A 27,027-nucleotide genomic window follows, 5' to 3' on the forward strand; every position below is an offset into this window, starting at 1 on the left:
TCATAACTCATTGTGAAGGCATCAGGCATTTTGAGCCTGGAAAAGAAGGAGTGCATAGCTGTTAAGGAATATCAAAGGAGAAAATAATTAGAAGGAGTTGGCAACATCTTTTCTCAGTTTCATCCTACATGAATTACCAAGCTGTAACTCCATTTAGAGGTTTGGGGCTAAAACTGCTATTGTTTCTGCTGATGGGGAATTACAACCCAAGATGGGCAAACAGTTGGGAAAACTGTTAACCAATATGAGCAGAAAGGCATTTGTCCTACATTTAAAACACTGAATGTGCCTGCTTTTAAAAGGTAGAAAAAGTAGGAAAGGTACAAAATGGAATTAAGGAACATAGGAACGTCACTAGAAATCACCCTGTAGATATTCATGACAAAAGCTCTCCACCTTACATACTATAAGAGGGAGACAAAGGCACTTAGTGTAGTAGATGTGCATAAAAGTTAAGACATTTGTCCCTGATCATAATTTGCTTCTCAGGATAGCCAAGGGATACCAGGCGTCACCAGATCTGAGGCTAACATGGCTGCAGAACATGGCAGCAAAGCATTCCGAACGTGGAAACCATGCAGAGGCAGCACAGTGTTTGGTGCATTCTGCTGCACTAGTAGCTGAATATCTGAGTATGTTGGAAGACTGCCGCTATTTACCAGTGGGCTGTGTCACTTTCCAGGTAAGAGAAGAAGGGAAGAGCAGAGCAGTTGCTGTAAAAGGACTAACCTACTATGTCAGAATAGCCCTACACCTCTACTCATTTACTCTGTACTTTTATATCTGCTGTTGAAAGAACACATTTTAGCTCCTTCCAAGTTTTCTCAAGAGAACCAGAAATAGAGCAGGGATATTCCATATCCTGATAAGGTCTCTGAGTTTCAAAGAAATTATAGCGCAGAGGACTTTAATCTGATTTTGGAATTCAATTTATGAGACAAGGATAACATGTCAGTGGCTAAGAATCATAGGAGTTTCAGCCAAGGTACCTGGAAAAGACCAAGTTGTCTACCTCAGTTCTAGATTGAGTTATTCCTCTCCCTCTGAACGGCTTTGGGAGAACAAGACGGTAAAAAGAGTTTTACAGAATACAAAATAACAGAGTTGGAAGGGGGCATACAATTCGAGAAATGGCTGTCCAGTCTCTTCTTAAAAACGTCCAGTGATGGAGCATCCACAACTTCTAGAGGCTAATTGTTCTCACTGTCAGGAAATTTCTCCTTAGTTCTGGGTTGCTTCTCTCCTTGATAAATTTTCATCTGTTGCTTCTTGTCCTGCTCTCAGATGTTTTGGAGAATAGATTGACCCTCCTCTTCACTGTGACAGCCCCTCAAATATTGGAAGACTGGGACTTCCGGTTTGGCATTGCGGCGATGCAGTCGGGGAAATAGCGGGGCTCTGATGAGCCCCCCAAAAACCCCGCCTGGCAAACCGCCGCTGACAGGTCTGCGGACCTACCCTGTCCTGAAGGGACGGGAAAGAGAGGGACCCCTTGGGCGGCTGAGAGGAACGGGCAAGTTCCTCGGAGGCCAGAGGCAACCCTCTAAGTCAGCGGCGGGGGATGGCAGCCATGGCGGCTGCCTCGAGACTGCGACAAATCGGGACAAGCAATGTGCAGGAAGAAGGAGGAAAGGACGATGTGCTTTGGAGCCGGGTGAGTGACATCAACCCAGGCGAGAAACAACGTGTGAACAAGGATATTTACAAATAAGACCCCCAGCCTTACCTAGCAGCTGAAGATCTGAGGGGCTTGAAGATTTTGTAAAATAAGGAAAGAAATTGAAGACCCTTTAAGAATTTTACACTGATTGATTGGAATGAATTGCTTATTAACTAGAGTTGGATATTCGAATCTTCTTGTTAAAACTGAAATGGACTTGACTTTTGAAAAAGAGAAAAGCAATAATTAAGGATTTGTCATCTTTAAAAGCCAGACAAAGAGATTAAACGGATTGCTACATAAATGTTTCAAAATGGCGATTGAAGCTGTGACTAAGTGAAAGTGTTGATTGCGGAAACTTTTTTTTTTCTGAAAAGAACCTATTTGACTCGTTACGAATGCTTAATTGTTTAAATGGTTCAAAGTTTAAGTGAGCTTTAAATAAAAACAAGAAGTGCTTATGGTAAAATAAAGATAGAAAATTAAAAATAAAAGATGATTAAAATAGAAGTGGGAAGTTAAGGTGACTAAAAGTGATATTTTCATAAAAGCATAATTTGATGTAACATGTTTTAGTTTTAAGTCGATAAAGTGGTGGATGATAATTATGATTAATTGTTAATGATTATAGATGATATACTAAGGTACACAGATGGAAGTCATAATTGAGATTGAATTTAATATATGTTGGAAATGATTAATATTAAGAAATAGATGGGGATACACCTTGGAAGAGTTTAGTTGGAAACAGTGGATTAATAGACAACATATTGAAGAAGAAATTTTTAATAAGTTAGCAGAATAGTAGTTGGAGTTAAGGAGGAGAATAAGCTGAAAACTCAGCCAAAATAATGTAATGCTGGAAATCAGCCAAATAATAGGTGGAGTTATGGAGGAGAATGCTGTTAATCAGCCAAAATAAAGCATGCTGGAAATCAGCTAAAACAATGGAAAATGCTGGTAATCAGCCAAATAATAGTTGGAGTTATGGAGGAGATTAAGCTGAAAACTCAGCCAAAATATGTTATGCTGGAAATCAGCCAAGCAATAAGGGGAGTGATGGAGGAGAATGAGGAAAATACATTGAAGAATAATTATTAATAAGGGGTGAAAAAGAAAATGTTGGGCAATAATTAAAATGAAATGGAAAATTTTGAGATGTCTGTGTAAAAGTTTAAGATTAAGATGGGATGAATTGGGTCTAGAAAATGAGAAAAATAGAAAGAAATTTTGATTAATAAATTGAAATAAAAATTGAATTGCATACATTTGGAAATTAGGATTCGTGGTGATAAAATTGTAAGGTACATATATAGATTAATAGATTAGACTGTTTTTGTGTTTAATGTTGATGTTAAAAGGAGCAATGGAAAAAAAATTTAGATAGAGCGGTATTGAATTTTGATTTATAATTGAATTTATAATTGAATATAAAAATGAGCTTTGCTTTAGTAGGAGATCAAGATGTATGATGAGATAATAGAAAGATTTAAATTAAGATGTTGGAATTTATGTTAAAATTATCTGTTTTCATTTGTTAAACTAGTATACCCATTTGTGACCAGACCAAGACTTCGTTCTTGAGAAAATTTTTCTTTTTTGTATTTATGTTGGAAAAAACAAAAAAAAATTACAAAAAAAAAATTGGAAAACCGCTATCATGTCATCCCTTTTCCTTCTCTTCATTAGACTAGACATGCCCAGTTCCTACAATTGTTCATCATACACTTTGTTTTAGCCTCCAGCTCCCTAATCATCTTTGTTGCTCTTCTCTGCACTTTTTCTAAAGTTCAACATCTTTTTTTGTATCATGTTGACCAAAATTGGACGTAGTATTCCAAGTTCTGTTTCTCTCTGACTCAGTCTCTCAATAATTTACCTCTGATTCCAAGAACATATCTTCCAATGTGCTAGAAGAGTCTGCTGTTTCAGATGACATATTGTCCCCAGATGAAGAGGGCATCTGCTCTGGAAAATACTTCACAGAACAAGGATTGGTAGGCTTGCTTGAGCAAGCAGCTTCTTCGTTTACTTTGGTAAGAACTTCAAATGTGGCATGACTGGGGCTTGTGTGAACTTATTTCCAACATACAAAAGCATTCTATATTGCCTTGATGATTCCTGGCTGATTTACTAGTGGGAAAATAGACACAGAAACAGCTTGGCTTCCTATGCACTGGGGGGAAAAAATCATGTCATGGTTTCAAATGCTAAAATTGAGCCATTTTGCATGCTAATCATTTAGAACGATGTCTGAAGGAGTTCAAATGGCTCAAGAATGGCACAATTTCTGCCCTTCCATATCAGCAGTTCTTGTCTGTATTAGCATAACAGATACAAAGCGCTCATGAAGAATGTATGTCACATAAACCACACCATATCAGGGTTAGAACCCAGGAGCTATCAATATTTTGGACATTATAGCAGGACATTATTGTTAGAGCTGTTTTCCTAGGAAAAGGCTCCTGGCATCTGAGCTCATCAAAAGACTGGCATGTTTTCCTGCTAGTTGTTGATTTCAGTTCTTAAAGGGTCTATGGTAGCCCTTCACAAGCCCTAGATTCCTATACAAGAGAGTCTCTAGTTGAGGGAAGACCTAGTAAACCTCTTTTTAGACATGTCAACCCAATTGATTTCAGGGAATGCATGCAATTGTGGATAAGGGTACCATCCATTTTATTCCTAAAGCATGCCTTAAAATAAATTTTAAAATAACAAAAAATCTTACATTTCAGTTAATTATACTTTGCACAATACATTTCCAGCATCAGGACAGAAAATAGTTGTATAATAGTAACAATTAGATATTTTCTTCCATGGGACAGCAAATTATTCTTCAAATAGCCTTTATCAAATAGTCTTGGTACATTCCTTAGAAGAGAAGCATATCCAGTCTTCTTTTTGGCATACCTGCTACCTATCCAGCTAGTTGAAGCACTGACTGCTGCTACATACCAGTTGTCCCTCATTTCCCCTATTAGCCACCTTGCTACTTGCTTCTTAGTTGTCAGAGCTGTCCTGATGGGAAGTTCCATGCCCTCTGAATTCTTGCTTCATTTCTTCCCAGGGTGGACTTTATGAAGCTGTCAATGAAACCTACAAGATCCTCATTCCTATCCATGAAGCCAACCGTGACTTCAAGAAGTTGGCAGTTGTGCATGGCAAACTGCAAGATGCTTTCAGCAAGATAACTAGCCAGGTAAGAACATTCTGTAGCAGGGTTTGTTGCAGTATCACATTTTAGGAGATGAATTAGGATGGTGATCAAAAGGAGCATTAACTTCTCTCCTTCCCAAACATTCTTGTAGTCCATTTTATATTGTCTATCAGAAAAAATAAACACAGAGTATGTTGGCACATCATTTAAGCTGTAGTTTGTTAATTGTCATAATGAAAGGCCAATGTAATCCTGAAATACATTAATAGAAGTTTTGCGTGCAGACCAATAGGAAATAATTCCATTGCACACTGCACTGGTAAGATTACAGTTGGTTTGTTACATTCAGTTCTAAGCATTGTACTTTAAAAAGATCATGGAAAAGGTGGAGCAGTTTCAAAAAAGAGACTAAAGATGATGAGAGTTCTGGAAACAAGCTCCTATGACCAGCATTTAAAGGAGCTGAATACATTCAGCTTGCAAAAGAGAAATTTTAAGTGATTTACAGATACACAAGAATTAGACATGTGCAAGAGTGGTGCCAGGTTTTCTATTAAAACTGAAAGAGGGATAAGAACCAGCAGGTTGAAATGAAAACCTAGGTTGGATATTTGGATTAGTTTTCTGATGGTAAAAGCTTTAAGTGGAGCTTCTGCTTTCTTATACTGTAGCTTTTCAAGTAGGTATTGGATCTCTACTTGTTAAGATATAAAAAGGCCATACCTTAGTTTAGTTAGTATGAGTTGAGGACCAAAGTATTGAATCCATTTGGATAACTTTATTAAAAGTTTTCACAGCTAAAGTTATGTGGCAGTACTTTGAATATCAGGACTAAAAGTGTTCCTTGAAGGGGAAATGAGGCATATGGCTTTACTGTGATATCACTGTTTCATATCATAGATTCCATAAAGAAAAATGGATGGGCAAGGAAATAAACACTTGTAGGTCTCAATTTTTCATAAATATTCCATTTATTTCTATGTATTTCATTCTATAAATATGGATGAGGGTAGAAAATGCAGTTAGGAATTGATGTGGACCGTTCAGGTAGCTTGTTCAGCTGATATGGTTTTTTCCCTGAGCCAACATTTCAGGATAAATATTTCAGTGTCTCTAATTGGTAGTTACTATGTTAATTATATGGTGCAATTGATTTTCCTTCATTGTGGAGATCGTAGGGATAGACAGAATGAAGCTAGGTATATAAAGCCAATTTCTGGCTGCCCTATTAAGAAGGGGAGGGAATTATGCATTGCAGAATTAACACTCTCCCCTGCCCTAGTCTTAAAGAACAGGTATTATATGTCCAGTTCAAACATACCCTTGAGACTAGCCAGTGATTAGTTAGAGACTAAAGGATACAGAGGTTCAAAAAATTAACTACCTTTCTTCTACCTGTTTTTTCTGTTTCCCTGTCCCCTTTGTTTTGTCAATCAGGCCTCTGGCTGGGAGGTAGGCTATAATGTGTCTTGCTTCTTCTTGTGTGTTTGTGTGAATCTGCATGCAGCTTTAGTCCTGTAATCTCCAGCCTTTCTCTGTGCATTCATCATTAAACTACACCTATAGCCCTTTTATTACAATTGCATAGCAAAAGAATAGAATATCTTATTTATCTTGACCAAACTGTATGTGTGTATATGTGTGTGTATACCTAAATATCACTAATCTGCAGTTAAAATGAAAACAGTGCAGGGAAACCTCTCTGGATCTCATTTCAACACCTACATTGTTGTTTTCAGTGTCCCAACTACAAGTAGTCCTTGGTTTACAGCTGCAATTGAGATTGGGATTGCCATTACTAGCTCACAGTTATAAAGCACAATTTCCCCAGACTGCTGTTTAGTGATGGCAGTTCTGACAGTTTTGGTTGCTGACGTTAAAGCAAAGATTTCCGTATTCACAAACTACGCTTTCTTATAATAGGGAACACTTCCTTTCCATTTTAAATGGAACAGTTTTTAAAAAATAATTTTTATTGAACGAACAAACAAACAAAAACAGATATTTACATCTTCTTCTTTTCAACATCTTCGTATCGGTAATCTATATTTATACATTTTCTCTTTCTTATCTTAATCTATCTTTTATACCTATACTTTATACTTTTATACCTATATTTCTAGTATATCATATATATATATTCTCTTAATCTAAATATTTTATTTACATTTGACATACTTAGTTTCCTTTTCACAAGTTATATCTTCCCATTTGTTTCCATATTTCTCCATCTACATTTTATGACTTTGTTTGAATAACCTGCATTATTCTATGCTGTAGAGGACTTACATCCTGGACAATTCCCATTGCAGCTTTGTCCCTTTTTAAAAAGCTTAAAAAGATGAGCTCCTTGATCATCTTCCCCACTTGTGGTGCTACAGTAGGAAAGAACATAACATTGATTTGTGGGAGGGTATGAAGTGTGGCCTATTTCTTAAGAGTTGGGGGAAAAGGTGTGCCTTCTTGCTGGGAAACTTCCAACCACAGTCAAAGCCACCAACAGCTGAGATGAATCAGCCACAGTCCCTCTGTTCCAGTTTACCCTGCATTGTTCTCCCTCCTCATTTTGCTTATTCTCTATCTTGCTATTGTCCTTGTTCTATTGCTTGAAAGCCCTTGTCTTGTGTCGCTGAAACTTCACAAAACTGGCCATTCCCCACTTCGAATTGTAGAGCATGGCTCTCCTGGCCATGTTCCTCCTGTTCTCCCTTGCTCCATTCATTCTGCTTCTCAAATAAAATAAAAGCTCTGGGATTCAAACCTGCCTAGGAAGCATGCCTTTTGTCCTACAGCCTACCCAAATGTTTTAGGACTTTCCATGATAGCTCTGATAGTTGCAGTGTATGTTCTTCAAAACTATTATTTTCATATTGAAATCCAGAAGTAGATAATTCAGTTCTTCTGAATTTATTTTGTGAAATAAATAACTAGTCTAAAATAAGAAAAGCTCAGGAATATTATAATGCATGAACAGTGGGGAACACCCTAAAATTATTATTACTAATATCTATGTGCTTTCATCATTTTAATTTCAGAATCAATTTTAAATTACAATCATCTGACCAAAGAGTGTGTGTATGTGTGTGTGTGTGTGTCTGTGTGTGTGTGTGTGTGTTCCAATTCGCAAATTAAGGAAGCATTGCACTAGAAGTGCTTCAAAAAATGCCCTGCTAGAAATTGTTGCTAACCTCATTTTACAAAGAAACAGTCCTTTCTTGACAAAGAATAAAGGTTTCAGAAACAGCCTCCAAGTTCTGCTTTGGCAAAGGAAATGGAACAGCTCAATTGTGAACCTAAGTTTATCTCAGTCTACTAAGAGGCAGTTGGGCTCAGTGCCAATGCTTTTGGGTTCTTCTATGTAGCATGCTTTATTAAGGCACCTCCTTCTCCCTCCCACTCTGGGCAATATGGCAGGAAAGTCAGGTATAGAAATTCTCAAGATGTAGAATGTTGGACTTTAGGGTCAGGAGCTCTGAATATTGCCTTAATTTGTTTGGGTTGAGTTTTTTGATAGTACACATACCATGAGGTACACATACCACTATTACATACCTCAGATCTTCTGCTATTGCATCAGGAATGTTTATCTGTGTTTTTCAGACACTGCTGAACTTCAGTGGTTTTATAGTTGTTCTGTTCTGTTTTTCTTTTTCTTCTATCATTTCATCTCTTCCTTGATGTTTTTATTTCCATTGGACATCCTTCATCAAAATTAATCAAGTTATGGCTGTTACCAAATGTATTTTTGACCAAAGCTGTGATAAAATTGATGACAGAGAAAGTTCGTAAGTGTCAAATAGTTATTGAAAAATGGGTGGAGTATGAATTACATTACCACAAGGGAGCACTTGATCAAGTTCTGGGCTGTGCATAGAAAACCTTTACTTGCAAAACCATGAAAGTTGTTTCTGCCTTATAATTATAGCAGTGCATAAAAATAATGTGTTCAATAGACAGTGAACGTGCACAGAGATATCCGGATATCTCATATAACAATAGCAACTTATGTTACGATAAAAAAGGATCTCAGTACAGGTAATCCTCAATTTACAGCCACATTTGGACCAGAATTTTGATCACTAAGTAATAATGTAGTTAAGCAAATCATGTGACCAGACTCGGTTTTATGACCATTTTACCACAATCATTCAGGGAATATCATAGTCATTAAATGAATCATGCAGTCAAGCAAATTCAACTTCCCCAACTGACTTTTCTTGGCAGAAGCGACCTAGCTGGGAAGGTTGCAAATCATGATCATGCAACTGCAAGACACGATAACCATCATAAATGTGCATGGGTTGCCAAGTGCCTGAATTGCAATTATGAGATCATGGGGGTGGTGCGACAGATAACTTTGAGGACAGGTCATAAATCACTTTTTCTGAGGCCATTTGAACCATTGTCAAACAAGCGGTTACAAGTCAAGGACTATTTGTAGTATAAGGGCCTTTAAGAACAAATCACTGAGACAAGACTCCTGTCGTCATCCCCACTCTCTCCAACTGGAGAATTAATTCGGTTGAAGATTTGCCATTCTCTTGCTAATTTCTTTCTTTGTTTTCCTTTCCCACTCAACTTCTCTGCTCTTGATGCGGCCTGGTTCTGATTTGGTGAGTAGACACATGTTTTTGGAAATGTAGTGAGTAGCTGACCTGATTAGTTTGCATGCTTTTAAACTTTTAAACTTTTAACTGATAAAAATTTGGGTAAAAGCTTAAAGAAACAAGTGTAAACCTCACCATTTGTAATTACATTGATAAGTACATTTGTAATTATACTAATAAGTATACACAGGGAAGAAAGGGATAAACTTCCAAGGCAGGAGATAGAAGGTTAAGAGCAAAGTATCTCCTAGAAAACAGCATGAGATTTCCAACAAAAGAAGTACAGATTACTTCATAAAGGGAACTTTTATAAAGAACTTTTATAAAGTCATAATTTTTTTTCAAATTTTCTTTTTTCAAATTTTCAAATTTCTTTTTTCAATTTTTAAATTTCATTTTTCAAATTTCAATCTTTTTTCAACTTAAATATCATTTTAATTTTTAATTCTTTTTTATTTTTAAATCTTTCAATTTTAAATTTCTTTTTCAATTAAGAAATTGAAAAAGATTTACTTATTTTAATTCTTGAGAAATTTTTAAATTCTTAATGGTCTAAGAGAAAAAATAATAATAAACCATGGGAAAAGAGATAGACTCTTCAAAACAAGGAAGATAGTGATGAATTTTTCAAGACAGAGAACAAAAGGCCAAGAACTCTTGTAAACCATAATAAATTTACACTTCCCAACAGGGAAAATATTTAATTTTTATAAATGTTTAATTTTTTTAACAAACAAACAGACAAAAAAGTCATGGAAATAGAGACTGACATTATAGTGGCTTGCAAAGTGTGTCCTATGTTTCAGTTTATGCATCAAATGTAAACTACTTGAATTACTAGAAGAAAAAATAAAGGGTCTAGAGGCAACTCTACCCACTCTGAAACTCGATGAACGAAGGAAGGAATCCCAACCTAAACAAGAAGACTACACCAAAATAAAACACAATACCGAGCAAACAGCTTCTAAAAAACTGATACAACCAAATCAAACACAATGGGGAACAAATAGCTTCTGTAAAATGTGAGCCTACATATGTATCTAAAGAGGAAGACTGATGGAAACATGTCATTCTTAAAGAAAACAACCAAGAGCAAAGTTCCTACTATCAAAAAAAACAACAACAACTGAACAATCGCTTCCATAGCCTGGGAAATGGGATAGGATGTGTGAGAGAGATCAGGCAGAGTTTCCCAAAAGATGTGGATAACATAAACCAAAACATTCTACATTTGTTATATAAGAAGAACAAGACATTCAAGAAGAAACTGCCATGGCTGCACAAAGATCTCTCTGACAAACTGAAAGACAAAAAGGACAAATACAAAAAATGGTAAGAAGAACATTTAGCTAAGGCTGATTATCAGGAGATAGTCAGAACATGCAAAGATGAAGTCAGGAAAGCAAAGGCTCAGAACGAACAAAGACTTGCAGCAAAAGTCAAAGATAATAAAAAAAAGTTTCTTTCAACATATAAACAACAAGAACAAAGTCAAGGAAACAGTAGGTCCACTAAAGAGAGAAGATAACAAGGAAGTAACAGAGAGAAAGCAGAGCTGCTTAACTCATTCTTTGCATCAGTCTTCACACAAAAAGAAATTACAGCCCAACGTAGAAGAAAAAACTCCCCTTCATGGGTAATCCACGCCTTGTCATGGCAAAGGGGCTTGCATAGCTCAATGAAGCTATGAGCTATGTCGTGCAGGGACACCCAAGACGGACAGGTCATAACAGAGAGTTCTGACAAAATGTGATCCACTGGAGAAGGAAATGGCAACCCACTCCAGTATCTTTGTCATGAAAACCCCATGGACAGTACCAAAAGGAAAAAAGATATAACGCCGGAAGATGAGCCCTCAGGTTGGAAGGTGTCCAATATGCTATTAGGGAAGAGCAGAGGGCTAGTGCTAGTAGCGCCAGAAAGAGTGAAGCGACTGGGCCAAAGCCGAAAGGATGCTCAGCTGTGGTTGCATCTAGTGGTGAAAGGAAAGTCCGATGCTGTAAAGATCTATTCTCCATAGGAACCTGGAATGTAAGATCCATGAATCAAGGCAAACTGGACATGGTCAAACAAGAGATGAAAAGACTGAGCATTGACATTTTAGGAATCAGCGAACTAAAATGGACAGGAAGGGGTGAATTTAATTCAGAAGACCATCAAGTATACTACTGCAGGCACAAATCCTTCAGAAGAAATGGAGTAGCCTTCATAATCAATAAAAAAGTAGGAAAAGCAATACTGGGATACAGTCCCCAAAATGACAATGATCTCAGTTCAAATCCAAGACAAACCATTCAATATCACAGTAATCGAAGTCTATGCCCCAACCACTGGTGCTGAAGAGGATGAAATTGACCAGTTCTATGAAGCCCTACAGCACCTTATAGAATTAACACCAAAAAATGATGTCCTTATCATCATGGGGAATTGGAATGCTAAAGTAGGAAACCAAAAGATAACCAGAATAACAGGCAAGTTTGGCCTTGGAGTACAAAATGAAGCAGGGCACAGGCTGATAGAATTCTGTCAAGATAATACGATGGTCATAGCAAACACTCTTTTCCAACAACCCAAGAGACAATTCTACACATGGACATCACCAGATGGTCAACCCAGAAATCAAATTGACTATGTGGTCTACAGCCAAAGATGGAGAAGATGTATACCAGTGGTGGGATTCAGCCAGTTCGCACCACTTTGGGAGAACCGGTTGTTAACTTTCTGAGCAGTTTAGTGAACTGGTTGTTGGAAGAAATCATTAGTGCAGAGAACCAGTTATTAAATTATTTGAATCCCACCACTGATCTATACCAGTGATGGCTAACCTTTTTGTCATCGCGTGCCAGGAGAGGGGGGGTGAGGGAGGTTCGCGCACGCACATGCCCACACCCATAATTCTATCTGCCCTGCCCTGCGCATGCGCGTGCAACTCCCCCTCCCCCCTGCTCCTGGCATGCGATGGCCTGGTAGGCCCATTTTTCTTTCTTACCTGGCTCCAGACTCTCTCTATGCATCTGGGAAGGGCGAAAACAGCCTTTCCCACTCCCTCGGAGGCCTGAAAGGGCCCATTTCCCAACTCCCGGTGGGACAGGAAGTGATGTGTTTTGCTGTCCCCAGTCTCCAAAGCCTCTCTAGGAGTCTTTGGAAGCAGGGGACAGCAAAAAACGTCACTTCCTATCCCACCGGGAGTTGGGAAATGGGCCCTTTCAGGCCTTTGGAGGGCCTCCGAGGGAGTGGGAAAGGCTGTTTTTGCCCTCCACAGATGCATAGAGAGGATCTGGAGCCAGTTAAGAAAGAAAAACGGGCCTTCCCCACCCCACCCACCCCAGCCCCTCTGGAGGCAGGAAACAGCCTGTTTCCCTACTTCTGGTGGGCCCAGAATGCCCGAAATCAGCTGGCCGGTGTGTGCATGCACCCCAGAGCTGAGCTGGCATGCCCACTGATATGGCTACGCGTGCCACAGGTTCGCCATCACAGCTCAATACAGTCAGTAAAAACAAGACCAGGAGCTGACTGTGGCTCAGATTATGAGCTTCTTGCTGCAAAATTTAGACTTAAATTGAAGAAAGTAGGGAAAAGCACTAGGCCACTCAGGTATGAATTAAATCATATCCCTGATGAATATATAGTAGAGGTGACAAATAGATTTAAGGAATTAGATCTGATAGACAGAATGCCTGAGGAATTATGGACAGAGGTTCGCAACATTGTACAAGAGGTAGCAACTAAAACCATCCCAAAGAAAAAGAAAGTCAAGAAAGCAAAATGGTTGTCTGAGGAAGCTTTGCAAATAGCTGAGGAAAGAAGGGAAGCAAAAGGCAAGAGAGAAAGAGAAAGATACACCCAATTGAATGCAGAATTCCAGAGAATAGCTAGAAGAGATAAGAATGCATTCTTAAATGAACAGTGTAAAGAAACAGAAGAAAACAATAGAATAGGGAGGACCAGAGATCTCTTCAAGGTATGAAGATATGAAGGGAACGTTTCATGCAAAGATGGGCATGATAAAGGACCAAAATGGCGGGAACCTAACAGAGGCAGAAGAGATTAAGTAGAGGTGGCAAAATTTAATGGTTTCTTTTAAAAAAATTTTTACGGGATATTGTTCACATTGTTTTTTTGCTATAAGCTGCCCAGAGTCCCTAGGGAGTTGGGCGACATAGAAATGTGACAAACAAACAAACAAACAAACAAACAAACAAATAAATAAATAAATTACACAGAAGAACTATACAAGAACGAGCTTAACATCCCTGATAACCACGATGGGGTGGTCACTGAGCTCGAGCCAGACATCCTAGAATGTGAAGTCAAAAGAGCCTTGGTAGTACAGTGGTAGTACAGCACCCTGTTATTAAGCTGGTTATTAAGACCAGCTGCCTGCAATTACTGCAGGTTCGAATTTCGCCAAGGCTCAAGGTTGACTCAGCCTTCCATCCTTTCTAAGATAGGTAAATTGAGGACCCAGTTGTGGGGGCAATAAGCTGACTTTGTATAAATATACAAAAGGATGAAGGCTATTGCTGAGCACATTGTAAGCCGCCCTGAGTCTCCGGAGAAGGGCAGCATATAAATCAAATTTAAAAAAAAAAATGGGCCTTAGGAAATCTGAGCAACAACAAAGCTAGTGGAGGAGACAGTATTCCAGCTCAGCTATTCAAAATCTTAAAAGACGATGGGGTAAAAGTGCTACACTCAATTTGCCAGCAAATTTTGAAAACTCAACAGTGGCCACAGAATTGGAAAAGGTAAGTTTCCATTCCAATTCCAAAGAAAGGCAATGCTGAAGAATTGCACCATTGCACTCATTTCACATGCTAGTAAGGTTATGCTTAAAATCCTACAAGCTAGGCTCCAGCAGTATGTGGATCGAGAACTATCAGAAGTACAGGCATGATTTCGAAGAGGCAGAGGAACTAGAGATCAATTGCCAACATACGCTGGCATCATGGAGAAAACTAGGGAGTTCCAGAAAAACATCCACTTCTGCTTCATTGACTATGCTAAAGCCTTTGATTGTGTGGATCACAACAAATTGTAGCAAGTTCTTAAAGAGACGGGAGTACCAGACCATCATATTTGTCTCTTGAGAAACCATATGCGGGTCAAGAAGCAACAATGAGAACTGGACATGGAACCACTGATTGATTCAAAATTGGGAAGGGAGTCCAGCAAGGCTGCATACTATTGCCTGCCTATTTAACTTATATGCAGAGCACATCATGAGAAAGGCGGGGCTAGATGAATCAAAAATAGGAATTAAGATTGCCGGGAGAAATATCAACAACCTCAGATATGCAGATACCACTCTAATGGCAGAAAGTGAAAAGGAACTAAAGAGCCTCTTGATGCGAGTGAAGAAGGAGAGTGCAAAAGTTGGCTTGAAACTCAACATTAAGAAAACTTGGCATCCAGCCTTCTCAATTCCTGACAAATAGATGGGGAAGAAATGGAGATAGTGACATATTTTATTTTCCTGGGCTCCAAGATCACCACAGATGGGGACTGCAGCCAAGAAATTAAAAGATGCTTGCTCCTGGGGAGGAAAGTTATGGCAAATCTAGACAGCGTACTAAAAAGCAGAGACATCACCCTGCCAACAAAAGCGTGTTTAGTCAAGGCTATGTTTTTCCCAGTTGCAATGTATGGCTGTGAAAGTTGGACCATAAGAAAGGCTAAGCGCCAAAGAATTGAGGCCTTTGAACTATGGTGCTGGAGAAGGCTCCTGCAAGTCCCTTGGCTGCAAGGCGAACAAATAAGTCAGTCCTAGAGGAGATCACCCCGACGGCTCTTTAGAAGGCCAGATCCTGAAGATGAAACTCAAATACTTCAGCCACCTGATGAGAAGGAAGGACTCACTGGAGAAGAACCTAATGCTGGGAAAGATTGAGGGCAAAAGAAGAAGGGGACAACAGAGAACAAGGTGGCTGGATGGAGTCACTGAAGCAGTAGGCATGAGCTTAAATGGACTCCAGAGGATGGTAGAGGACAGGAAGGCTTGGAGGAATGTTGTCCATGGGATCGCGATGGATCGGACACGACTTCGCAACTAACAACAACAACAAGACAAACTAGAAATAAAAATTAAAATAAGCAAGAAAATGGTAAGATGAATATAAAACACTGGCACCTGATGGATTACATCCCAAAATTCTGCAGGAGCTGGCAAATGTTATCTGAGAACCATTATACCATATCTTTCAAAAATCCTGGAGCACTGGGAAAGTACCTGAGGATTGGAAAAGGGCTGATTTGGTTCCCATCTTCAAAAAAGGAAAAAAACAGACCCAGGAAACTACAGATCAAACAGCCTAACATTAATACCTGGGAAGATACTGGAAAAAATAATCAAAGAACAGATCTGCAAACATCTAGAAACAAAGTTATAACTAAAAGTCAGCATGGGTTTGTTAAAAACAGATCATGCCAAACCAATCTTATTTCATTCTTTGACAAAGTGACTAAATTAGTAGACCAGAAAAATGCTGTGGGCATAGTATATTTAGACTTCAATAAGGCATTCAACAAAGTAGACCACAACCTACTTCTTGGTAAACTAGAAAAATGTGAGACGGACAGCATCACCACCAGATGAATTTGTATGCTCTTCAATATTTTCATAAATAACTTAGATGAGGGAATAGAAGGGGAACTCACCAAATTTGCAGATGACACTAGGCTGGCAGGAGTAGCCAACACCCAGAAGACAAGCTCAGGATCCAAAAGGATCTTTACAGACTTGAACAATGGGCTCCAACAACATGAAATTTAATGTGGAGAAAAACAAGCTTTTACACCTAGGCAGAAAGAAACCAAAGATACAAGTACAGATTAGGCAAAACCTGGCTCAAAAACAGGAACTGTGAGAGGGACCTTGGAGTCCTAGTGGATGATCACATAAACATGAGCCAACATGTGCAGCAGCAGCAGCCAAAAAAGCTAATACAATCTTTGGTTGCATAAACAGAGGCATAGAATCAAAATCACATGAAGCATTAGTACCACTTTATAAAACCTTATTAAGACCACACCTGGAATATTACATCTAGTTTTGGTCACCACATTACAAAAAACGTCTTGGTAAAAATGAGACTTTGGAAAAAGTGCAAAGGAGAGCTACTAAGATGATTAAGGGCCAGGAGACAAAAACATATGAAGAACAGCTTTGGGAATTGGGTATGACCAGTCCAGAGAAAAGAAGGGTGACATGATAGCAACATTCCAGAATTTAAGAGGCTGCCACAAAGATGGGGCCAACTTATTTTCCAAAGCACCGGAAAGCAAAAGAAGAAACAATGGATGGAGACTAATTAAGGAGAGAAGCAACCTGGAATTAAGGAGGAACTTCCTAACCAACTTAGCTGGTTAACCAGTGGAACAACTTGCCTTCAGAAGTTGTGGGTACTTCATCACTGGAGGTTTTTAAGAAAAGACTGGACAGCCACCTGTTTGAGATGGTATAGAATCTCCTGGTTGAGCAGGGGTTGGACGATAAAACCTTCAAGATCCTTCCAGATATATTCTCTATTCATTTCTAGGCTTGCAGGAAGACATTGGCCTTTATTGGCAAATGATGGTCCCTGAAAGTGTCTTCAAGATCCAAGATTACCTGGATTGTTCTTTGTGGATAATGCAAACAGAAGCAAGCAAGAATACAAATGCAGACTTAATTGTAGGTGCATATGTTATTGATTATTAGCTGCCCAGAGTTGTTCTTAAAATGAGTAGCTAAATAAATGTGTTAAATAAATAAATAAAAGCTGGATTCAAGGAAAAAATTCCTGAGAGGGGATAGGTAACCAAGTTAGTAAGACATGTTATAGTTAGATTAAAATGAGTGATCTAACTTTGCTATTTTATTTCTCACTCCATTCTTTTAGATTGCTTTAGAGAATGTTTGGAACGTATTTCCGGGTTGGTTTTTATAGCAGCAAATTTGGAGACCTGGATGAACAAGAGTTTGTCTACAAAGAACCTTCTATTACTAAATTAGCTGAAATTTCTCATCGACTTGAGGTAAGAGCTAAAATATCCTCAAAGGAGATATAGATGAAGCAATTTAATAATGATTGAATATGTAAGAGACAACAGAGGCAACGGAGATTGAATTATGAATGGGAACACTGCAATAATTGTGTCTCTTTAGAGCATTTGCATGCACAGCCTTGCTCATATGGCTTGGTAAGAACTTTCTGAAAAGAAAATTCTATTCTTTCAGAAACCTATAAAGGTAGTCCTCCACTTACGACCACAATTGAGCCCCAAATTTCTGTGGCTAAGTGAGTTTTGCCCCATTTTATGACCTTTCTTGCTACGGTTGTTAAATGAATCCCTGCAGTTATTAAATTAATAACACAGTTACTAGGTAAATCCGGCTTCCACATTGGCTTTGCTTGTCAGAAGGTCACAAAAGGTGATTGCATGACCCTGAGACACTGCAACCATCATAAATATGAACCAATTGCCCAGCATCCAGATTTTGATTAAGTGACCATAGGAATGCTGCAATGGTCATAAGTATGAATAACAGCCATAAGTTACTTTTTTCAGTGTCATAATATTGAACAGTCATTAAATGAATGGTTGTAAGTCAAGGACTACCTGTATACATTGTGCAGTGTGCATATGCATGGTGGTCAGACTAACTGATCTCCATACATTCTTATCTAGGCAGTAGTATCAACATACTTGATGTTTTATTTATATTAATACAATCTATTAATATTAATATATTTATGTATTAGATTTTATCTTGCCTTTATTATTTTATACATATTGTAACTCAAAGCATATAATACTGCTTATCCTCATATATTCCCTTAACAACAACCCTGCAAGTTGGATTGGGGTAAGACTTTGGGTGGCCCAAAGTCACCCAATTGGCTTTCATGCCTAAGGCGGGAATAGGACTCATCTCCTGGTGTGTAAGCCAGCACTTTAACTAATACATCAAACTGGCTCTCACTTTGATAAGAATATAATTATAAGCTTCTATAATATAGAAGATAGCTGTTTGCCAGTACTTGAGGGGTTGTTGCAAAGAAGAGGGGGTTAATTTGTCCAGAATGGTATAGAACCGTGATGGCAAACCTATGGCACGCATGCCAGAGATGGCATGCAGTGTCCTCTTTGTGGGCACATGAACCATCGCCCCAATTCAGCTCCGTCACGCATGTGCTCACGTCTCCCACTGGCCAGATGAACTTCGGGTCTCTGCTGCGCATGTGCGGGGCGGGGTGCATGAGGGGACCCGCGTGCATGCGCAGGGAGTGGGGCATGCACGGGGGTGAGGGCGAGGCACATGAATTGTTCTTTTGAAGTATTTACCAATAGTATATAGTTGAAAACTAAAAGGAATGCAATTGTAATGGGTATTATGACTGTTCTTCTTCCATTTCTAGATCAAACTTTAAACTGCCAGAATGAAGCCACCTTCTTGGCTTTGTTATTGGTGAAAAAAAAAGTCATTATTGCTACATGTTTCTGGTAGTAGCCGACATACCAGGGAGATGCAGAAGGGCTGCAACTGCATCTCCCTGTCAAGCCTGAAGCTGACCTGGCTGCGGCCATTTCCTTTTCTGTGGGTTTTTTTCCTATCGAGATTTCTTTTCACATGGCTTCAGGTTGACACAGCTTGGAGCCGAAGGTTGGTAGAGGTAGATGTGGTTTTGTAGCCAAAACAAAATAGCTCTCTGGTAAGTTAGAGACATTCCAATGGCTGGTTGGCCAGAGGAGGAGGAGAGACATAACCAGGCAACCAGCCAGTATCCAGATTGGACAATGTGAATTATTGTTTTGAGAAAACAGGAAACTTATACTTTTTAATGTGGTAGAAAGTGCGGGAACATTCAGAGCTGGCTTTCCACCAGTTTGTGCCAAGATGATATCCCCAAATAAAACTGTTCTTTGAGGAACCAACCTGCCTCAGAGTCCTGTTTGAAAAGGGTGTATTACTTGGAACCCTGACACTCTCCACATTCCCATTGTTAAGTATTGAATGACAATTCAAATGGACCAATTAGAAGCGATCAAATAGAGTGGGAGATTTAAAAGCACGTCAGTGGCTGAAGCCGCGGACAACTCCCTTTAAAAAAGGCTGCTGCGGCTAGGCAATCCATTGATGTACCAGAGCTGAATAAACTCATGTAACTGCAGTGCGTGTCCTGTGTCCTTACTGCGCCCACTATTCTACACTGGCGACGAAGGTGGGATCTCAGAAGGACAACTGGACACCAGGTTACTGAACCTCCACGTGGCAATCAGCGGCCATCGAACCCAACGGCCAAGCAAGATGTCTTCAATCATTCCACCCGCACCATTCAACCCAGCTGGAGAAGACTGGGAATCATACATGGAAAGATTCCACATGTTCCTGGAAGCAAACGATCTGCTAAGCCTATCGGAACAAAGAAAGAGGGCACTCTTCTTCACACACTGCAGAGCCGCCGTTTTCAAAATGTCAAAAGCCTTAGCCTCACCGGCAGAATTGAGAACAATAACCTGGCCAACACTACAAAGCATCCTGAAAGCGCACTACGCACCCCAAGCCTCATCCCTGGGAAGACAGCATGAATTCTAGCAGAGGGACCAGAGGGAAGGAGAATTGATAAGCGAATTCATAGCAACACTGCGCGAAATAGCCACCGCTTGCGAGTTCTCAAATCTGGATGAGGCCATGAGGGATCGTTTGGTGTTGAGGCTGAGGGACCTCACTTTACAAAGCCGATTACTCGCAAAGCCAGGAATAATGTTTCAAGAGGCTACGGAAGAGGCAACGGTGACCGAGGCATCCCAGAAATCCGCAGCCGCAATGAAGAAAATGACTAAAGGGCCGCAAGGGAAAGAAGAATCATCAATCCACTACGAGGATGTGGAAACCGAATCGGAAGAAGAAGAGGGGGACGAAGTACATCACCTCCATTCGGAACAGAAGGGAAGACCCCAGGACAAAGGGAAGAAAGAATTCTGGTGTGCAGGATGTGAGGAAACCACCCAAGGATGGAGTGCAGGTTCCGAGATGCGATCTGCCAGCGGTGCAACCGGAAGGGACACATCGCAAGAGCCTGCAGACCATCCCAACCAGCATTCTGCAGAAACAGGCAAAGAAGCCCACCACCACCAAGAACCAGACAATTCCAAACAAACAGGAAGCAACACTTTGGAAGAAGCCGTAGAAATGAGGACCACGGGTTGGATAGGGGTGAAACCCATCAAACAATTATCGTGGGCCATGCGAATGCGGGAAGAACAAAGAAGATGGAGGCGACCGTTTACATCGAGGGGAGACCATGCAAAATGGAGGTCGACTCAGGCTCATGCCTATCCATGGTCTCCTGGACGACCATCAAGCAGATAATCCCCAGCCTCACAACCAGTGCACTCAAGCAGCAAAGACTCACCCTAAAAGATTATCAAGGGAACTGGATTCCGGTATTAGGCATTGGAAAGTTCAATGTAAAGTTCGAGGACTTCCAGGGGAAACTGCCTCTCACCATAGTGGACCGGGACAGACCTAGCCTATTGGGTCTGCAGTGGTTTGAACCTTTGGGACTGGCAGTAACTGGAATCAATCAAGTTGAACACGAAGGCTGGGAAGAGGAACTGATGAGGGACTTCACAGACATTTTTGACAGCAAATTGGGCAAGTACATGGGGTTCCCAATATAATTTAACCTAGATCCCCAAGTTGCCCCTGTCAGAATTAAACCTAGGAGGGTTCCTTTTGCTCTACGGCCCAAAATAGATGAGCAACTGGATAAACTCGTTGCCCAAGGGGTATTGGAGCTGGCGGACCATGCTAAGTGGGAGACACTGATAGTAACCCCCACGAAGCCAGATGGGTCAGTGCGCCTCTGTGGGGACTATAAGAGCACCCTGAATAAAGCATTACAACAGAGTGCCTACCCAGTACCTGTCATGCAACACCTTTTACACTCCCTGAGGCAAGGGAAGATATTTGCAAAGCTTGATCTGGCCCAGGCATACCAACAGCTACCTGTAGATGATGCCATAGCTGAAGCGCAAACGATAGTCACGCACAGGGGAGCATTCAAGTGCAAACGTCTGCAGTTTGGGGTAAGCATAGCCCCGGGACTATTCCAAAGTCTTTTGGAATGCCTGTTACAGGGAATAGAAGGAGTCGTTCCCTATTTTGACGATGTGTTGATTTCAGCCATAAATGAGAAACGACTGCAACAGCATTTAAGGGTAGTGTTAACCAGATTCCAAGAGGTGGGGTTGAAGGAAAAAGGGACAAATGCCAGCTAGCTGAAAAACAAGTGGAATTCCTGGGATACCTAATCGATGGTTCAGGAATATGACCCACCCTGGGCAAGCTAAAGGCGATCAGAGAGGCACCAACCCGCACAAATAAAACAGAGCTGCAGGCATTTCTGGGGTTATTGAACTTTTACAATATTTTCCTGTCACAGAAAGCCACGATTGCTGAGCCACTACACCAGTTACTGGATAGGAGAAGAGAGTGGATGTGGGGGAAGAAGGAGAAGAACGCGTTTGAACAGATAAAAAGACTATTAACCTCAGACAGCATATTAGTGCAGTACAATGGAACGTTACCATTAAAACTGACATGCAATGCATCCCCATTTGGCATTGGAGCCGTATTAAGCCATTGCATGCCGAACGGCAGAGAAGCCACCATCGCCTTCTACTCACGGACACTATCCAAACCAGAAAGAAACTACAACCAATTGGATAAAGAAGCATTGGCCGCCGTGGCTGGCATCAAAAGATTCCATAAGTACTTATATGGAAAAAGATTTAAGCTAATAACGGACCACAAGCCGCTCCTAGGAATCATCGCAGGAAACAGACCTACACCCCCCATCCTATCACCAAGAATGCTGAAGTGGACGGAATTCCTCGCAGCCTACAACTACCAACTAAAATACAGATCGGGAAAGACCATCGACCACACTGACGCAGTCAGCAGATGCCCATTACCGGATCCAGTGGAAGACCCAGCACCAGCCACAACTACCTTGCTAATAGAAACCATGGAGAACACTCAAATCTCGGCTGCAGACATCACAAGAGCAACAGCAAGAGACGGGACTTGGGCGCGGGTTTTGAATTGGGTCTGGAAAGGATGGCCTGAGAAGGGCATAGACACTGAATTCTAACCATTCAAAACAAGACAAACGGAACTATCAAGATTGAGAGGGTGTTTGTTGTGGGGGGATAGAATAATAATTCCGAAATCGTTAAGGAATGACATATTAGATTTGTTACACAAGGGACACCTGGGGATAGTGAAAATGAAGGCGCTGGCAAGAAGCTACGTCTGGTGGCCAGGGATGGACAAAGAAATAGACATGGATAGCTATTTGCACACCCTGCCAGGAATCTCGCCTAGCACCACACACAGCACCCACACATGATTGGGAGAATCCCGGGGCACCTTGGTCCCCCATACACATAGATTTTGCAGGGCCGTGCCAGAGAAACACATTTCTGATCATCGTTGATGCCTACTCTAAACGGTTAGAGGTAAATTTAATGCCATCAACGACAACAGAAGCAGTCATCCGAGTCCTCCGGAGACTGTTTGCAACACATGGTTTACCCGATCTGGTAGTCTCGGATAACGGCCCCCAGTTCGAAATGTTCCTAGCCAGCCAAAGGCATGCACTATCCGCGCTGGGAAAACCGTCCACGAATGGATTGGTTGAAAGGATGGTGAGGACGACAAAACAGGGCTCAGGGGACATATAGGCAAAAATAGATAAACTACTGAGCATACAGCACATCACACCCAGTGCCAACACACATAGAAGTCCCACGGAACTCTTAATGGGAAGGAATCTAAGGTCTACTTTAGACAGACTACACCCCCATTACAGCACAGAGAAGCCAGTTGATTCCACCAGCAAGACTAAACAGTTCCAAGTGGGGGATAAAATGTACGAAAAGAATTTTAGCGGAAACCCCTTATGGGTCCCAGCAGAAATAACTCAAGTCATAGGCCCTCTATCCTACAGGATAGAGATGGAGGACGGCTGGAGCTGGAAAAGTCACATAGATCAACTCAGGGGCCGATTAGTCAGAAGAGAACACGGATCACAAGAGGGAACCCAGGGGTGAGAAAAGGAAATTCATACAGAAACAGACCAGACCCTACATCAAACACTACCAAACGAACAAAAGGGACAACACTCAAACCCGACTAGAGACAGCGAACACTTATCTGGGGTCCAGGAGGGAGTTCTCAATAGCAGCAACAGTCCACCGTTCCAGCTGGGGGAGGAAGGAATAAACATCCAACAATATAGGCCCACGCCATTGGCGGAGTTCAAGAGCGTTCTGGAGGCACCTCTAGGAGAGACACAGAACTTGACCTCTCGCTCCAAGATCGCTGGAACAACTGAACTGCGCAGGTCAAGTTGTGCCCCGAAAAGACTCGCCTATTTGTGCGACTACGTGGCTTGAGAGACTTCAGGATTGGTCAGTGCTGATCTAAAGGGGAGGGGTATTAAGTATTGAATGACAATTCAAACGGACCAATTAGAAGCGAGCAAATAGAGCGGGAGATTTAAAAGCACGTCAGTGGCTGAAGCTGCGGACAGCTCCCTTTAAAAGAGGCTGCCGCGGCTAGGCAATCCATTGCTGTACCGGAGCTGAATAAACTCATGTAACTGCAGTGCGTGTCCTGTGTCCTTACTGCGCCCACTATTCTATACCCATAGGGTGTTATCTACTAAGAGTCTCCACTTGAACTTATTTGTTTTACATTTTTTTTTTAATTTGATTTATATGCCGCCCTTCTCCGGAGACTCAGGGCAGCTTACAATGCGTTAAGCAATATATGTAGGCACTCCAACTCTCAACCTAATCAAGGTCCTCCAAGTAGTGTAAGGGAGATCAGATCCTTCAGGCATGTCCTCCTTTAATATTATTCTTTGCTCAATAGTCTCCTTCCTCCATCTTTTAATTCAATTTTGTTTTTGTGTACCCTCAGGAATGTTTGTTCTTGCCATAAAGCTGTTCCTAGTTCTGAGTTGATGAGCCTGGGACATATGTCTGCTCAGAGGATGTTGAGGGTCATTATCTTGCTTAGTTCTCTTAGCATCTGCTGCTACTTCTCTCCTGATCTTAGGTGGGGCAATGCCAATGAGAGGATACATTTTCTTAATTAGTGTAGGTTGGAGACAACCTGTCACTAAGCATACTGCTTCATTGATGGTGATATCAACTTGTTTCGCGTGTGCAGATGTGCCCCACACTGGAGCAGCAAACCTGGGAAAGCCAGGGATAAGAAAACGGATCCCACAGGAAGTATTCAACTATCTTGTCACTAGACATGTGGTTAATCCTCATTCTGATGGCCTGAGGTATCCAGAATGATCTCAGATCTTTTTGCCTTGGCAAAATTGTCCTGTTTTGTTTTCCATTCAGGAGTTTTATGCTGAACGTTTTGGCCATGAAATGGTGGAAATCATCAAAGGTTCCAATCCTGTTGACAAGACCAAACTGGATCCTAATAAGGTAGATTCTACTGTGCATAGTATTAGACATTGCTGTTTTATGGGTGAACTGTATATTTAAAGCAAGAAGACATGAGTAGAAAGAAGCTGTGGGTTTCTAAGCATAGGAATTCCTAAATATTCCTAGGTAAGAAGTAATTTGCCACATTTCTTCTTCCATACTACATACCCCAGTGGAAATGCCTTTAAGATTTCTCCTCTCATTCCATAAACTACATATCTTGTCTATAGATTACTAAAATGACAAAGTTATCAGAACACTAGTCCTGTTTCCTCCCTCCAAGAATCCAATGCTGATTTTGGGAGAGCTGCTCTCTTCTCTGCTCACTTGTCCTTGTTCAAATTCTGAACTCCAAGCAAGCAAGTGCCTGATGCAACAGTGCTGAGAGGATGCTGATCCTTTCTTGTCTTGTCACAGGCATACATCCAGTTGACGTATGTGGAGCCTTTCTTTGACACATATGAACTGAAGGATCGTGTCACATATTTTGACAAGAACTACAATCTGCGCACCTTCATGTTTTGTACTCCTTTCACATTGGATGGACGAGCACACGGGGATCTGCATGAGCAGTTCAAGCGCAAGACTCTGATAACCACTTCTCATGCTTTCCCTTACATCAAAACCCGCATTAATGTCATCCACAAGGAAGAGGTAATTGGAGAATCAACTCATGGAGCTGGCAGGGGTCAAAATTACTGGGAGTGAAAAAATTGCAGAATATGATTTATATGCAAAATTCAGATTACTGTAATTTATGGCATATGAAAGTAGGCTTAAAAGTGTTTCAGCAGTACATTTTTAAAACCTCAGAAAAGCTAAATTCAGACAAAGAAATGGCTAGAAAATATTGTACTGTGTGAATGCAATGCAGAATTCTGCAAACTGTAGCATTCCCAGGCTACACTTTGTAAATAGATCAAGTGAGAATAAATTATGCAAAATAGTAATTGTAACATTCATTATAAATTAAATTATGTGCTAGAGGTCAGACAATTATAACCATTAATATAACATATTGTATGTAGAGCACATGAATCCATCTTTTCCTGATGCAAGACTTGCTTTGGAAGTAAATTTATATAAATTTTTGCATTTATACACATTGTTTTAAGCACAAGGAGGTAATCTCCTGACAGTTTTGTTTATGTTTGCCTTGTCTTGTCTCCAGATTATTCTTATTCCTATTGAAGTAGCCATAGAGGACATGCAAAAGAAGACTCAGGAATTGGCTTTTGCCACCCACCAGGACCCAGCTGATGCCAAGATGCTGCAGATGGTGCTTCAGGGATGTGTTGGAACCATAGTCAACCAGGTACCCAACCACGGAATGGGAAGAACTGTTTTATTGCAGGCAGAGAGGCTTCAGGCCTGGTTAAGTGAGGTTGAGTGAGAACAGAATTTAATCCTCTTGGCAGAGATAATAGTTGAGGAACAAAGATGTTGCAAAATGAAGGAAACATGAGCTATTACATAATGATGGATATGTGATACACAGCAACTGCAGAAGACCCTGGGCTTTAAGTTTGGGGATGTATAAGCATTGAGCAGCATTGATTGTGTTTGTCAGTGATCCATGGAAGAACCTGAATAGAGGTTGTAGGTAGGAGAACTATGTTCTCATTGTAGGAGAACTATGTTATCAGACACAATGGAGTGGCCAGCATGAATAAGACTATGATGAGGCAGGGGAAACAGGTAAAATGCTACTGGTTCGGACCGGTTCTGCCGTCCAGGTAGGGAAAATTTTGACTGATTCAGAGAACCGGTAAAGATAATTTTGATTGGCTCTGCCCACCTGCCCTCCCCCTCCTCTTTCCTCTCCTATATTCTGTTGTTTATTAGCTCAGCTGATTCACACGGCAGAGCGATTGCCACCTCAGCTGAGCTAAGAAACAGCAAATGAGTCTTAGTCTCATTTGCCCTCAGCTAGAATAATAAAGGGAAACTTTCTGCAGCTGTTCCCCCCCTCTCCCCCCCAAGCAGGGAAAGGAATACTAGCTTTAATGAGATGTCTGGGCATTCAGCCAAGAGCAATTATCACCTCCTTACAATGTTGGGAAGCTGCAAACCACCTTGCCTGAATTGAGAAACTGCCT

At 40.8% G+C, this 27,027-nt stretch overlaps 1 protein-coding gene across 1 annotated transcript in view; it reads left to right on the plus strand.

Annotated features, from left to right (window-relative positions):
• Positions 1-27,027, plus strand: part of DOCK6 (dedicator of cytokinesis 6) — a 208,460-nt gene that overhangs the window by 174,245 nt on the left and 7,188 nt on the right. The window contains exons 41-47 of the mRNA XM_070934460.1: positions 490-682; positions 3,553-3,696; positions 4,728-4,859; positions 17,315-17,440; positions 24,839-24,928; positions 25,346-25,582; positions 26,100-26,243. Coding sequence (XP_070790561.1) covers positions 490-682; positions 3,553-3,696; positions 4,728-4,859; positions 17,315-17,440; positions 24,839-24,928; positions 25,346-25,582; positions 26,100-26,243 — 1,066 coding nt within the window. The remainder of the gene's footprint in view (positions 1-489; positions 683-3,552; positions 3,697-4,727; positions 4,860-17,314; positions 17,441-24,838; positions 24,929-25,345; positions 25,583-26,099; positions 26,244-27,027) is intronic.

Source organism: Pituophis catenifer, unplaced genomic scaffold (genome assembly GCF_029215685.1).
Source record: "Pituophis catenifer annectens isolate HBS135680 unplaced genomic scaffold, rPitCat1.0.hap2 SCAF_2, whole genome shotgun sequence".
In the NCBI taxonomy this organism is placed as follows: Eukaryota; Metazoa; Chordata; class Lepidosauria; order Squamata; family Colubridae; genus Pituophis; species Pituophis catenifer.